This window comes from Penaeus vannamei, chromosome 11 (assembly GCF_042767895.1).
Source record: "Penaeus vannamei isolate JL-2024 chromosome 11, ASM4276789v1, whole genome shotgun sequence".
Classification (NCBI taxonomy): Eukaryota; Metazoa; Arthropoda; class Malacostraca; order Decapoda; family Penaeidae; genus Penaeus; species Penaeus vannamei.
In genome coordinates, this window is record NC_091559.1 from 41819556 (window position 1) to 41836716 (window position 17161).

Sequence of the window (17161 nt, forward strand, 5' to 3'; positions counted from 1 at the left end):
TCTATGTATAGTCATCTTGTTACAGATGGACATTTATCTGATTCCAGGTGGCTATTTCTATTATTCATATCAAATATACAAACTAGACCGCTACCTTACTTTCTCAATCGCCTGCTATATTGTATTGGATGATGCAGTGATAAATTTTAGAGAGAAAATCTAATGCTAAGTGGCATATCAGCATATTTAACCTAGTTGATAGTGCAGTGCCTCATGTTTACATCATATCATAGCACTCACTTAACCTGGATTTAACTATTATCAAAATTCAGGGTTCTCACAAGACATTTCAAATCAAGCTATCCCACAACCCCTATGCAAAAGGATCAAGCTAAAATGCCCAATATGGAATTATCAAATAAAATTTTTACTGTTGAGTACACTGCAATAAGCAGAGTTCTGGAAAGATAGCAAAAACTTAAAACAAAATATCTTGAAAACCATCTGTAGAGAAAAATCTAAATACAGAATTTTTTCATTTATTTCCCAGATGCTACTGCTCCCATCTAGTAATATTTATTTGAGAGATACATTTCTAAAAATATCACAAGGGTCTTTGGTTTGCCTTATACAAGATGTTATTAACTCCTATAATATAATCCAGATAGCATCACGGTCCTGTCATGGAAAAAACTGGGCCAAGGGCCAGGTGACTTGAACATGCTGTCATCATACAGAATGGCTACAGTCCGGGTGACACGAACTTGCTGTCATGAGCGAAGGCTTAGGTGACGGAAAAGACTTGCCATGAGTGCACAATCCTTTTGAAGTGTGATTTGGCTCATTTGGCACTTAGAAGGGGGCTTCAGCATTATTCCCATCGATAAACAAATTTGGAATGTAATGTGCATGAGCTGTGACTGGAAGAATGCCAGCTCCAGGGAGGATGCCATTACCATGCTACACACTGTGACCAGCGACACAGTTTGTATTACGGAAAATTGAAAATTACGAAATAATAAGATATATGATGCAAATAATTAATTGTTCCTTTTTTTTTTTTTTTCTTGCACTGAGCTATTTAGTACATAGAGATATGTTATGAAGTATGTGCAAGGAAAATAAGCTATTACCATCTGAATAAAGCAAATCAAAAGATATATACGGACATTGGAAAATAGCAAAAAAGCTAAAAAAAAGTTTCCGCAAAATAACTTTGTAATGGGGAGGCAAAGACTCTTGTCACCACTCATGAGTGTTCGTGCATGCCCAGTCTACATGCCCGGACACCCACAATGTTTTCTACTTACATAAGCAACTGCCCATATTTTTGACACCATGATTTCCGTGATGGAACGAGATCAACGAGTTCATCAATTATAGATTACTTAGAGGGGTGCTATCATATAAATTATACTTATAAAGCAAAGCTCTCTTTGACTGTTCTAGGTCTAAGAAAAATCCCATATTCGAGTGAAGAACAAGGTATGTGTTAAAGCTCTGTGCATTTTACCGATCTGTGTCATATGTTGCATAAAAAATTATTTGTCTCACAGAGGCTTCTTTTAAACTTCAGTGAACTTTACTGTAAACATCAAAAGACAATGCTAATCATAAAATCAAAAAAGTTTTGATAGCTAAAAGCAGTATCACACTTATGCCTATTCCATAATTTTTTGCATTTCTACGTGAATCTGAGGATTTCTGCATGTATCACATGCCTCCCAAATGAAGATGGTGGAGGCCACTTCCATCTGACAATTTCCATCTTGATCTTGAGCAACAAAGGATTTATATGACTAGCTTTTTTTATATTCCAGAACATTTTTATATACATTATACATAATTGTATTTCTTTAAAATAATGTGATATTAGAATGTTCTTGTGATTCACGTGACCTAACTTGGATGGTGCCATGTCTGCTTGCATAAGCAGTGTTTGCTGCCTTGGTAGTGTGATAAGGTCAATCCATTTGCATGCAGGTACTTCATACAGAAAAAAAAAATTGAAGAGCAAAGTGCTAGTGCAATAGGTCCTTTACAGTGTGTTATTCTGGTATGTTAAGTGAACCTTTACATTCACATTATCTTTACAAACAATACTGTAATCCTATCATACCGTTATCTTAACTTTAAATATTTTGTTGTTAGATCATAATTACGTCTATGAAATGATATGGTAAGCAATTCAAAACATACACAATATGCCAAGTATATACTTGCTTCCTTTACACTAGGCAGCACTGGTGTGTATTTATGTTAACAAGCAAGTAGGAATTTTACTCGATAATCATAAGGTTATGTCAACAATTAATGACTAAACTGAAATCATTCATGAAACTTTTATATGGAAATAATGCATCATCTGGAGTACACTTCTACATATACAAATGTGACCGAGCATAGTCCTACAGCATATGAAAAACCATAAGCTTTGCTTTTTTTCTAACTTGCTGCTTTTTTATAAATATATTCTTTAAAATCATGTTTTATTTTTTGCACTAGGCTTCTTGTAACTACAAATAGGGGTAACATCATGATTTCTTTTCTAAAAAGTACTATGCCATTTTCCCTAATTTTCTCCCTTTTCATTTCACTGGTGTAGTTTTATCAAGAATTTGAGGTCATTATCAGCAGATCCTCTAAATAAGTCTTCATTAACTTGAATCCAATTACAGTAATCAAAATCATTCTCTAAGTTTACTACATCTGGAGCTTTGAATTCTACAGCCTTCACAAAAAAGAAACTCTTAAATTAGCAGGGTAAAAGAAGTCGAAATAAAGAATTGTGTATTTATTTGCCATGAATCATTTACAACCCCCAGACATAAAAACTTTACACATGAGACTGGCACCCTGGAGACTAAAGAATAACGTCATATGCTAATATAAGGCATGATCAGCATAACTAAATATCGGATTCTTTCCATTGTCACCTTTGTATTCCTTGAATATACGGCTGGATAAGCCATTTCACAACAAATCATGCACACTGGAGTATAAGAATGTCTATCCGATTGCTTGTTTTCAGAAACATTTAGACATAAACACAGGATGAAGATGAGATAAAATAACATTATATACAGTGTGTGTGGATGTGAGTGTGGGTGTAACTGTATGAGTGTGGGTGTGACAGCAGTTGTGAGTGTGGGTGTGAACTTCAGATAATAAAAAAAGCATAAAGAATACATTATGCAGACTTAAAGAATTAGTATTACAAATATAGAAATTGTAAGTCATGTCCATAATCATCATCAAGATATTGAAAAAAGTGAAATTAAGAAATGAAAATTCTATAAACAATAATAACCAACAATGGTCAAATGTCTGATGAGGGGGGAGGGGGGAGGGGGAGGGGGGAGGAGTGGCAACAATGCTAGTAACTGTAATTATATTTCTGAAAATAATAAAACACACTAATTATATCAACAGCATTATCATAATCAAAATGAAAAATAGTCACATAAATACTAATAATCGTAATGATAAATATTAATTTAATGAAAATAATCAAAATAATCCAATTAACAGCAATAGCACATCAATAGGAATAGGAATAGTAATAATGAAAAAAAAAATAATAATAATAATGAAAAAAAATAATAATAAGAATAATGACCAAAAAAATTAATAATAATATAATTATAATATAATAATAATGTTAACAATAATGATCATAATAATGATAATGATAAAAATGATGATAAAAATAATAATAACAATGATAAGAATAAAAATAATAACCATTATAATACAATGATGATAATAATAATAATAATTAAAAATCAATAATAATGATGACAACGATAATAATAACTAAAATAACAAGAACAATAATAACAATAATAATAATATTGATAATAACAATAATAACTATAATAATAATAACAATAATAATAATAATAATAATAATAATAATAATAATAATAATAATAATAAAAACAACAACAATCAATAATAATGATGATGATAATGATGATAATGAAATATCCATCACAGTGATATTAACATTATTCTAATGACTAAAATCCATAACGAAATACATAAATACAAATATCCAAATACTCCACCCAAGGCCGAGATAATTTCGCAAAGAGCAGGCACTTCACTAGAGGCCCTTACTCACAAGATCCATAACTGGCATAGGATGACACTCGAAAATGCACTAACATGAATGAGATACACCAAAAATTCTCATTTGTCGTGTCCCAAAAAATGGTGACACTGGAGCAAAAATTGTAAAAGGAATTTACATTAAGAAAAAAATAAATAAAAAAAAAGGAAAAAGTTCAATCAGATTTGCAAAATATAATTTACACGTAAACTTATATAGTTCAATCATTTTCCACTTCTACCTAGCCTCGTTCACTATGAAACACAAATACAAAAATATATATGGCTGCCCCAAGAATGGTTATTATCACATAACATGCTGATTAATCCCCACTGATGTGAGAGGATTACCTGCATATTAAAATGAAGCAGTCAATGCATTACCTTGAGAGATAATCCTCATTGGTAACACATGATGGATTCCTGGAGCCTGAGGGGGCCACCAGCTTCTCAGACATTAATGACAATTCCACACCAATGCTGGGATTCTTGGGACAACTCTCTTCAGATGCCCTACATTTCTCTGAAATTATCAATACAGTGAGACAAAAATTCACCCTTTCAAAACAGATTTCACATAATTTCCACTTCTTCTCACATACCTTTACAAAACTGACGGGCATACTATCAACACAGCTACTGAACACTGTACAAACAAAGACTCTCTTCTAAATCACATTGATAATATTCACTCAGGTAATATTACAGAATACACCAAAGCCTAGAAAAATATGTATAATCTAAATATAAACTTTTGGACAGGGTGAGGATGGTACATAAGTCACACAAGCAATTCACTGCCACAAAACATAAACCCTTAAATGTGATGAATGGCCACACTGGGTAAGAGTGCACTGTAATACTCTATCAGTAACCTGTTCATTAAGACTGGGTTGATATGATGTACATGAAAGTCAGACAGTAAGTGTCGTGTGTTTTGGGGTCGAAGACTCGTGGTCAAAAGAGACCAAGCAAGAGATTCTGAAAGTGTATGAAAGCATATTATGATCTCTGAATAGCAGTTAAGAAGAGAACGATTGCTGGGATACATTATAGCATGAAATGAGTTGATCAAATTAAGAAGAGCAAATGCATGATACAAAGACGTATGCTGTCCATGTTGGGTCTTACAGAGATGTGTCCACAATTCTTAAAATCTACAATACCATTCAAATAACTAAATGACATCTATTATTTGTTAAACCATGAGATATAGAAGTGTAAATACATTGATATATATATGTGGGTATAAACGGTATGTACAATTCCACTTTCTGATTTTCTACTACAACTGCCAAGCAAGGATCACTGAACTAAATGGTAATCAGCTCTGCCTTTTCTAACCAAGTAACGTTGCACTTTGATTTAATATACCTGTTTACCAGTATTAGCAAAAATTCCTTCATTTCACATAGTACCTAAAGTTCTGTTATCTTCCGTTTTTAAATTAAGTAAAAAAGACTTTTAAATAACAAATTCTGTGCTCTGTTAAAAAAAATTAGTTTTCTGTACATATATTTTTCTATTTGAAAGGTACTTATATTCATAATTTACACAACATACAAATTACTCTTAAAAGCTTTTAAAATATCGAGAGTAAAAGCAAATTATACCATAATGGAGATTTTCACCTGAATAAATACTTAACAAATTAGTAGGCTAACATTCTGTTGTTTTTCATCACTTCCGATAATCTTTACAGTAATAGAATATAAGTTGGTTATGATTTTCTTTTTTAAAGAAGTGTCAAAAAATACATGCACCCATGATATAGTGTGGGTGATATTTGTATCACAGTAGCCTTTGCAGAAGTCTTCCAATATCATTAATTTCTATAGTTATATTTTCCATGGATTTAGATAATTATATAAAATGACCTACTTTCCATCTACACTGATCACAATTTTGGAATATTTTCCAAATGATTCACATGCTTACTTTTAAATTATTACACAAGCATTGTATTTATAACAGTAATATATATCACACTGGACACATCTATATATTAGTCCTATACATGTGCATTTTAAAATGTCCTTTTCAGTTTTAAATAACAAACAAAAATACATGAATGAAATGAACACACAAACAGGAAGAACAAGACCAAAATGCAATCAGATCAAGTCCAACAAATCATTTGCGAGTGAAGACAGAGAATGAAGGACATGTCTCATAAGGAGGTGGAAGAGAATCTTTTTACGCTTTAGCAATCTTGACCTGCAAATCCTTAACCCTTTATTCATGCCCCACTCTGTTAAAATAATGAACTCACACTTAAAGGACAGATAACCTAAGCTTTTAATTGCAGGCCCATATAATGCAACTGCAGCAGTATATCCCTATGGTATTTGCATTCCAGAAGCTTTTGGGTAAATGGCCAACCTACAATGAAACCAAAGGTTGACAATTTATAAAATCTTAATATTTGTAATCCACTATACTGTTTTTGTACTGCATCATCAACTCAATGATTCACTTACAGAAGGTTGACATTGCTTTATCTACAAGGCATTCTTTTAAATATTATATTGCATTTGTTCAAAATTAAGTAAAACAAAAATAAGAACCCTCGAAGCACTTATCGAACCAACAACTATCAAATTCTAATAACTCCAAATCCTTTTGCCATAAAAATAGTGAAAATTATTAATGCTTATCTGCAATTATCAATTGCTAGCCCTTTATATGTTTTTTTTACCCAATGTCCAAGTATACATCAAAAGTCAAAACCTTAAAAATCCAAATTCTTATTCATTCATTCTCTGTCATCCACCTGTGAGGAATCATAAAGTCCTTTGTTTTCCTTTGGAAAAGTGTATACACACTACTGCTGAGTACTAGACCAACCACAATAGTTCCATTCAATAAAACTCTAAAACTTCCAATAATCCATCACATGAAGACTGAACAGTATGTTGATTCAATGTTTCTCAGTCCCTTACTATATAATTGCTATAATAAGTTTTGAACCATGTGCTAAATGTACTACATTACTGGCAGTGATGCTTTCTTTTAAACCCAACATGGATCACTGAAGCAAATTTGAACATAAAATGATGCAAGAGCTTGAGGAACAGAATCCAATTATCCACTTCATTATGGATATAGCCACAAGACATAGTAGTTAGAAACCTATCATGCTGCTTCATGTAACTTATTTAGGAACCTATCAAGCTTAAGAAAAAAGAATTGCATAGGAATAGGGTCATAAAGTATTGTAATTAAGGGAGCAGATACTTACAGTACCAGTGTAATTCAAGCACTGAAAAAATACAAGTTTGAGCTAAAATTTAAAACTTTTTTACAGAAACAATCTAAATTCTAGAGAACATCTATATAAATATGCACAAAACCACTGGATTTGTGTTGGTGCTGAAAAGAATGACTCGTGACATAAATTGTGTGAACAAGAAAAAAAAAAGGATAAAAAAGAGAATAATAAATGGAAGGATTCCTTCCAATACTTAAAAAAAAGGCACAAATATTTTTTTATCCCTTAACAATCTAAAGTAAAAGCTTAAGCTTTTACTCACGAGGTCTCACCCTTTTCTTGGGGCAACTCATAGTGTTCAAGTTCAACAGCTCCTGCATCATTTTTTGGCTGTGGGTCAGCATAATTTTTGTCCTGACCCTCTGACATGCTATGGTCAAGACTTGGCGTTTCAGAATCCGATGATGATGAAGAAGGAATGATAACATGTTCTTGTCCACTGGTGTCTATATGAAGCATGAGATTGTTCAGATCAACATTAGGACCTAATTGTGAAGGATCAATATAGAGGGTTCTCGTAGTGCCATCCTCCATAGTAGCCTCTACAGCGACTAGGTTACTTCCTCCTTCACTAAGTGCAGGGGTAGGTACAGTTGGCACTGTGTTTCCATGAGCATCTACAGCAACCAACATATAAGTTGTACCTGAGCCTGATGATGTAGTTACGTCACTTACTCTCATTGGCTCAGCAATGCTTTCTGACCCAGATTCTAACCTGGTCTGAGAGCTATGAATGCCTGATGGGTGATCTTCTACATCACTTCCTTCTCCCTCTAAGCTTTCTTTCTCCTCTTTCTCTATTCCAATTCTTTGTACTATCTTGGGCTCTACCTTTTGAGTCACTTTTTCATCAACTCTATCTGCTATGTGGCTGGAACCTTCAACAGATGCATCATCATGATAATAATCTTCAACTTCTGCAGACTTACAGTCATTTTCACTATCATTCTGATCCTCACTCATTTCATAAGGCTGATCAATTTCCATTCTGGACTCTTCAACTGGATCTAATGCTTCTCTACTCTCCTCTAATGTCTCAGAAGTAACTTCAGTTTGAATATTATCTGAGCAAGCCTCCTCAATCATATCTGGTTCATCATCAACTTCCTTTTGTTCATCTTTAGCACTATTAGGATTAAAATAATGAAGAGGTGGAGTTAGTCTTTCCTCTGCTATGTCTGGTTTCGATTCTTCTGGTTCCTCTGTTTTCACTGGTTCTTCTGGCTCTGGAGTCAAAGCCATCTGACTGTTACCATGATCCACTACATCTACCTGCTTTGTTTCCTCCTCTTCAGTTACAGCAGTAGAAATATTTGGCTTGTACTCATCTCCAGTTTCTTCTACCTCTTCTGTTTTACATTCACTCACATCATTATTCTCCTCCTTTGATGTAACATCAGCATTTCTGCCAGTAACACCCTCTTTCTCCTCACATAAACTTTTAATATCACTTTCTTGAGCTACCTCTTCCTCTTCAGATTCTGATCCAGAATCTCTAGCATAGTATTTCTCCCAGTCACTGTAATCACTATCACTATCATTGTTAACATAATTTGTGGTTTGATTCGAAGATGGAGTCATGGGTGTGGCAGCTAATAAAGCATCAAAAGCAGAATTAATATCTGCTGCCTTGGGCATTGGTCGTCTCTCGTATTTGGGTTGTGGTGGAGGATAATCATCATTGTCGCTGTAACCATCATCAGAATCATTGCGACTTTTCCCTGGTCCACCTGGTGCCTTTACCCTGTCCCCTTCTCCATCATCATCTTCATCATCCCAGTCCTTAAGAAGTTGTTGAGTGTCTTGGGAATCTTTCTTTGGACTAGATACTTCCCCATTAGTATGGGCATGTTCCAAGTTTTCTTTGCCTTTTGCATCTTTGGCTTTCTTTCGCATCTCTTTACTTGTCCTTGGGGTTCCTTGTTTGCGCTTCCTTCTACCTGGGACTTTTATACCTGTGTCATAATTACATACTTTGTTAATGTGTGCTTTGTTGTGCCAAATTATTACATTAAGTCTGGAACATGTATACCCACAGCTGTAGCATTTGTACCAGTTTGATGCCTCCCGCATGTCTTGGGTCATATTTTCCTTTCGTGGTTGTTCCAGAATTCTAACCTTGTGTTCTATGACAACCCTCTGAAGCTTATTACCTGCACTTCTTATCCCAACCTTTTTATATACAACAGCCTGGCCAATATCTGATCCCCTCTTGATCATATCTTCTTTCTTCTTCTTAGGTTTTGGTGGCCCAAAACCCAGATCACTATAGTCTATTCTGCGCTTACCAGCAACTTCACCCATGGTCTGGAGAATATTCATATCTCCACCTGTAAGTTTCTCTGCAGTAACAACGTCAGCTTCAAACTTCGCAAGGAGATCCACATCACCATGGCTTTGGTTCTTGTTAATGTCTGCAACAAAAAAAATCCAATTTCAAAGCTTAATGCCTGATATCAGAAGAAATTCTGTATCCTACATTAATGGGAAAAATAATTAAAAGAAAGAGACATACAATTTGGTTTAACCTCCAAGTCACATCTCCCCAATCTGGTGTATATAACATTTAAAAAGTGATGCACTACAATCAGGCTAGTAGGCCAATGCATCATATATGCCAAGAATGCCACTTACCCTGATGTCTCTCCTACTCCACTCATTGCCAGTCAGCAATGCCCATAATAGAGGCAATGTTATTCATATATTTGTGCATTTTCATGAAACATATCTAAGTTTCTATACCTGCATGCAATACACCTTTATGATAATTTAATTACTTCAAATCAATGCAAATATGACTGCTTAATTCTCAAATTTTATATTAACATACAGGTCTGTCTTTAACAAGTAAATATATATATAAGATACATCTGTCTAACAAGGACACTAGCTGGATAAAATTTGCCCCATAACATATTACACAAAAATGAGTAAAGTTACTTTTCTGGGAATACCACAATCTTGTTGACATTGTTTAAATACTATTAATATTTTTTTATAATCTTCTTAACCATCCTCAACATATTAGTCATTTAAATAATATATGATGTGTTGAAATAAGCACAATTGTTACTATATAAACCATAAAACTTACACATATCTGACAAAGATTTCCAAAATTTCAACTGCTTATTACTTAAAAGCTTACATCAAGAATTTTTAGTGTCTTATTATCTGGTGTATCTAGTGTATCATTATTCATATAATTTTGGATGCACTTCACCTGGATTCAAAGCTAAATTTCTGCTCAGTCTTATCAAGACTTTCAACCCGGAATACTTTCAACAAAAAAATGCATTCAAGATATTTTTCCATTTTCATAACTAACCCAATCAGAGGTGGGGTTTCTAGTATTTCTGCATTACAATTTCATTTCATTTTTTTATAATAATCTATCATGATTTACTAATACCTGGCAATGAAAATTGTTATCTTTCAAAATATAATCATCATTAAAGGAATTGTGTGGACTATAATGTTTCTATTAATTTTACTTTTTTTAATAATCTATAATGATTTACCAATACCTGACAATGAAAATGGTTATCTTTTAAATCATCATCATAATCACATGAATTGTGAGGCCTCTATTGTTTCTCTTTATGACTTTTATTGTATAACCAGTTTATAAGTATGAACTGTTGCTGCCCATGTAATGATCATCACAAAAGGAGCATTTGCTTTTACTGACATACGAGCAAAACACTGAAATTTACAAGAGTTCCAAAATTCAAAATTAATTGAATTATTTTTTGTCTTTTATACATTGTGCTTTCTTGAAGTCTTATTGAGCAAATCATATTTTTCACAGAAAAAATATTAAATATCTGTCAATAAATCTATAATGAAAACACTTTATTAATGAAATTTAACCCATTGGATCTGGATGACATGTCTGTCCTGTGATGAAAAAAGTTAGCTGAGGGTCAAGTATATTCTAAATTTTATAACAATGTTATTTACTGCTTTAGATATTGTACACTACCTACACAGATGATATGGAGTCTGTGCAAGGAAAGCAATAGATTACCATCTTACAGCAGATTAAATAGCAAATTTATAGACCTTGGAAAATGTCAAAAAAGCTCTAAGAACATTTGTGCCAATAAAAAAGATAACATTGCAAAGGCTCATGTGGGCTTGGCCTACAAGCCATACATGTGGGAGAGTGTCCACTTAAGTTAGCCTAACACCTGGATTTTGGGCCATATTCAGGCGGCAAGGTACCCAGATCCAATGGGTTAATTGGATGTAACTGTATTTCTTTTTTCTTGCATTTACAAACGTGTTTTATTTTGGATTGGTTTAGATAGTCACTATAGGGGATGGAGCTAGTTGCAAGAATGCAGAGTGGCTGAGCTAGGTGGGGGGGGGGGGGAGGTGTTAAGTATTGGGGAAGGCTGAGGGCAAGGGAAGTAGAGGGAACCACTCAGGCATGAGAAGAAAAGATCGTGTAGCCAATGATAACCTTGTTATATGGATATTCAGTTACATAAATAATGTGTTTTGTGATGCTAATGACTCAATCTAACTGCAACAACTAGTAACAGAAAGGGTCTCTTTCCTTTTATAGAAGTTCGAATATGAACATAATAATGAGTGAAAAATGAACTATGAAAAAACTTTCAAGGTCAATTTATAAAACCATTAGGGGGAAAAAAAGGATTTTGGCAAGGGTCCTCCCCCTCTCGGGAAATTCAAAATCAGTATACTAAACCCCAAAATACTTTGAGGCCCTATTTTCTCCAATGATAGAAAAGACAAATGCAGCCACTGAATCTGGGTGCCTCGTGAGATATATATGGACCAAAATGGGGGCATTTGGCTTCTTTGAGTGGCAATTCTCCTGGATTTGTAGCTTGTAGGCCCTTCTATCTTTCAGGATCACTTTTGTTTTTTGCCTTTTTTTGAGGTTTGTATTTGTTTTGTTGTACAAAAATGATGATAGGCCATTTTCATTGCTCAGACCTCATATCATCTTTGTCAGTCCCACTCAAAGTGCTTTAAACATTCATGAGAAGACATCCCCGTCACCATCACTCCGCAACACTTTCCCATGATAAGTCATTTCTGTCACCCATCCCTCAGTCAAATTTGTTTCCATGATGAAATGGACCCCTTAGCTGCCCCTTAGACAAAATCTTTCATGACAAGATGTCGTCTCCTGGAACCAAATGGTTAACCTAAATGTCTAAAATTCATATCCTCTGATGCTTATGCCCATAACACCATGCAATAATTAAGACAGGGTCTAATGACCACATACTTGTTTCCTCACACATAACACCATGATAAGACCACTAACTCCATTTGACCCCTGTGCCCCCTACTTCTCCAGGGGCAGTGCCCTAATTTTTTGCACTAGAAAATGTATATCACTATCATTTATTATCTAATACACATGATAACAATAGAAAATTTATCACAACTACCCATAATATATGAATGAAAATGGATAACTTACATTGAATATGTAAATAAAAAAAAAACATATAAAATCATAATTCTATCATATAAAAACCACATTCTATTCAGACACATCTACATGTATGAAAAGAAAAACACTACCAATACACCAGGTGGCAACTCATGATGTGAAACAATATGATAAGTTAAGGGAGAAGAAAAGAACATGACCAGAATCCTTACTTCTAATCACAGGATGAAAGAGGCAAGAAAGCATGACTGATTAGCTCAAGGAGAGGAAGGCCTGCAAGAGGGATGGGGGTATGGGGGTAATGTAATGGGTGGATAAATCAACAAGATTCATAAGGTAAGGCTGTATCACAATCGACAATTAACAACATCTTACTCAATTTCAGTTATAGTATTTCCTTTCTACCCACTTTGGTTTTCATCAGTCAACAATTACATTTCTTATACATTACTGACTCCACTTAAAGCAGTATATGCAACTAGAAAAAATATTGTCAGATTTTCTATTTCTGTTGGAACACTGGGTATCAGAGTATCTTTTCTAAGTTCTGTGTCTTCTTTCTTGTATTTCTAAAATCAATAGGCAATGAAATTCATTGAATCCATAACTAGCTTTGATGCTCAGTTCATCCAGATTATTGTACACTCAGGGATGATGTTTCACACTGGTCATACTGTGACAATCCTGCCTTGTACTTGATAGACGCTCAGCGTGGCTATCCAGGGATCCCTGGACAGAGATGATTAGTGTAACCTTTGCTTTTGGCTGTAAAGCTAAAGCCGAGGGAATTCAAGTAACAAACAAAAAAATAATAATAAAAAAAAAAAAAAAAAAAAAAAAATCATGAAGCTAAGTCAAAGCCAAGACTGTATTTTACAAAGGTAATTATCTTTTATGTGTCAAAGTACCTCAGATGTAACCAGCCAGTTGGAAATACATGACTCAGGATTAAAAAGGACTGTTTCTACTGTTGAACATGATACATATTTTGTCACTCAATTAAATTTTCTGCCTTTACATCAAACAACAGATGGCTTCAACACCAAATTCAATACTGTAACGTAAAAACCATGGTTTAACGCATTCACCCCTGGTAAAAAAGTTTGGTAAGTGGACATGATCACGGGACTGTTGGTACACATCAGCAGTTTCCCGTTTGCAACCAGTTTATTTTGCCATATTTTTTTTTAATTTTATAAATTTGAAGGTTTACCTTCACTTTAGGTACTATTGCCTATAAGCTTTACCACATAAATGAAGCTGCAATTATTGGAGAAAAACAACCTCCGTCCAATGAGCCAATGACACGGGAATGGTCGTGATAAAATGCCATCCACTACTTTGTCCACAACAGCCATGGCATGTACATACATGACACCCGGCAGCAAGGGGTTAATAATACTGAAGCCAACTCTTGCCTTGTTTGTCTAATGTCTGTACATATCTATTTAGCTGTTCTCTACACAAGGCTAATATATATTTTCATTACACAAAAAACATAATATATGGTTTCACTACACAGTTTACTAGGGGAAATAGAAATTGAATATTTTAGCCACATCATACAGCTGTATCAAATATAGGCTAGATGTATTTTCAAAGAAAAACAGCAGAAATGAAACACAGATGACCTTCCAAATGTACATAAAGATTTTGTTTTTAATAACTGATACGAAGCTAATAATAAAGATAGGACTGGTCTCATTTTGTTCATATATATATAGTAGCCTCTAAGTTTTACACTTATTTTTTTTTTTCAGTTTACATTTTTCATGCAAGGGACATGTATGAACATGATATACAAAATGTTGAAAAAAATAAAATGATAATGATTCTATAAGCCTGATGATGAAATGACAGCTAAAGTAATAAAACATACTAAGAAAAAGGCTAAATAATAACCCTCCCATTAATTAACCACTCCCATATTAAAGAAAAGTCACAGTAAAATGTTACTTACATTGTCCCTTCCTGATAAACTCCTCTTTTCGTTCACAGTCGTACGGATAGATGTGTTCTGCTTTGTGGACATCTTGGCTGCAAATCATAAAAAGAAAAGTTAAAATCTTTACCAAAAAGCTACATACAGATATAACATGGTATCATTCATCTTATGTTTGAGGATTAGACATCGAGATTTAGGCAGGAGTCCCAAAAATCTGCAAAGGAATTCTGGGTATCAGTGAAAGTGATTAGACTTATTTGGCATTTAGAAAGGGGCTTTTCTATTATACCCATCAATAAACAAATGTGGAATGTAGTGTCCTGGAAGAGCACCAGCTCCAGGGAGGCTGCCATTTCCATGCTCAACATCTTACTCCTGTGGTTGTATTAAAGAAAATTGAATATTACAACAAAAATAAAAAGACAAATAACAAAATGTTCCTTACTGTTATTTTTCTTCCACTCAGTTATGGACTACCTAGAGTAGGGGTGTCAAACACACAGCCAGTCTCACTCCCATTTGCAGCCCTGGGCACATTTGCTATATCAGTCTTATAGTTGTCTATTTTACATTATTAAGCTAGCCCTTCATTTATGAAGATTGTCACTTACACTGTTGCATTTTGTGTGTGTGTGTGTGTGTCTGTGTTTTTGTAGTGAATGCAATAGCCCAGGGTTTACAATCTTACTTATGGTTCATCGGCTAATTGTGCCCTCTGTGATATTCTTAAGTGGCCCACAGGGTAACAAGAAGAATTATTAGCCTGTGGAATTATGATCACCATGAAAGAAAATAATGTCATATGATCTGTTACCATTAGCATCACCATTTAAAATCTGTTATGTAAAATGACAATAGAAGCACATAATACCAGTTTTAGTAATGTAATCCTAGAAAACCAGGTATGAATCTTTGTTGGCCTTCAAGATGGTAGCTGAAGGGGAAAATTAGTCCATAAAGGGTTTTGAGTTTAACAACCCTCACCTAGAGAGATGATATGGTGTCTGTACAAGGAAAACAGTCTATTACCATCTGAAAAAAGCAAATCCAGTAACAAGTACTGACACTGGAAAATGCCAAAAAAGCAAATTTTTCTCTTTCCCACCTCTCTCTCTCTCCTTCTTTTTCTCTTTCCCACCTCTCTCTCTCTCCTTCTTTTTCTCTTTCCCACCTCTCTCTCTCTCCTCCTTTTTCTCTTTCCCACCTCTCTCTCTCTCCTCCTTTTTCTCTTTCCCACCTCTCTCTCCTTTTTCTCTTTCCCACCTCTCTCTCCTTTTTCTCTTTCCCACCTCTCTCTCCTTCTTTTTCTCTTTTCCACCTCTCTCTCTTTCCTCCTTTTTCTCTTTCCCACCTCTCTCTCTCTCCTCCTTTTTCTCTTTCCCACCTCTCTCTCTCTCCTCCTTTTTCTCTTTCCCACCTCTCTCTCTCTCCTCCTTTTTCTCTTTCCCACCTCTCTCTCTCTCCTCCTTTTTCTCTTTCCCACCTCTCTCTCTCTCCTCCTTTTTCTCTTTCCCACCTCTCTCTCTCTCCTCCTTTTTCTCTTTCCCACCTCTCTCTCTCTCCTCCTTTTTCTCTTTCCCACCTCTCTCTCTCTCCTCCTTTTTCTCTTTCCCACCTCTCTCTCTCTCCTCCTTTTTCTCTTTCCCACCTCTCTCTCTCTCCTCCTTTTTCTCTTTCCCACCTCTCTCTCTCTCCTCCTTTTTCTCTTTCCCACCTCTCTCTCTCTCCTCCTTTTTCTCTTTCCCACCTCTCTCTCTCTCCTCCTTTTTCTCTTTTCCACCTCTCTCTCTCTCCTCCTTTTTCTCTTTCCCACCTCTCTCTCTCTCCTCCTTTTTCTCTTTCCCACCTCTCTCTCTCTCCTCCTTTTTCTCTTTCTCACCTCTCTCTCTCTCCTTCTTTTTCTCTTTTCCACCTCTCTCTCTCTCTCCTCCTTTTTCTCTTTCCCACCTCTCTCTCTCTCTCCTCCTTTTTCTCTTTCCCAACTCTCTCTCTCTCCTCCTTTTTCTCTTTCCCAACTCTCTCTCTCTCCTCCTTTTTCTCTTACCCACCTCTCTCTCTCCTTTTTCTCTTACCCACCTCTCTCTCTCCTTTTTCTCTTACCCACCTCTCTCTCTCCTTTTTCTCTTACCCACCTCTCTCTCTCCTTTTTCTCTTACCCACCTCTCTCTCTCCTTTTTCTCTTACCCACCTCTCTCTCTCCTTCTTCTCTTTCCCACTTCTCTCTTTCTTTCAGTTTCTCTTTCCCACCTCTCTCTCTCTCCTTCAGTTTCTCTTTCCCACCTCTCTCTCTCTCCTTCAGTTTCTCTTTCCCACCACTCTCTCTCTCCTTCCCACCTCTCTCTCTCTCATTCCCACCTCTCTCTCTCTCATTCCCACCTCTCTCTCTCTCCTTCCCACCCCTCTCTCTCTCCTTCCCACCTCTCTCTCTCTCCTTCCACCCTCTCTCTCTCTCCTT

General features: G+C 35.2%; 1 protein-coding gene across 1 annotated transcript in view; it reads right to left on the minus strand.

Moving 5' to 3' along the window:
* LOC113830592 (uncharacterized) overlaps positions 1 to 17161 on the minus strand; it is a gene marked incomplete in the record, with an annotated part of 44839 nt that overhangs the window by 21737 nt on the left and 5941 nt on the right. Inside the window, 3 exon segments of the mRNA XM_070127307.1 lie at positions 4438 to 4576; positions 9613 to 9738; positions 14722 to 14798. Coding sequence (XP_069983408.1) covers positions 4438 to 4576; positions 9613 to 9738; positions 14722 to 14798 — 342 coding nt within the window.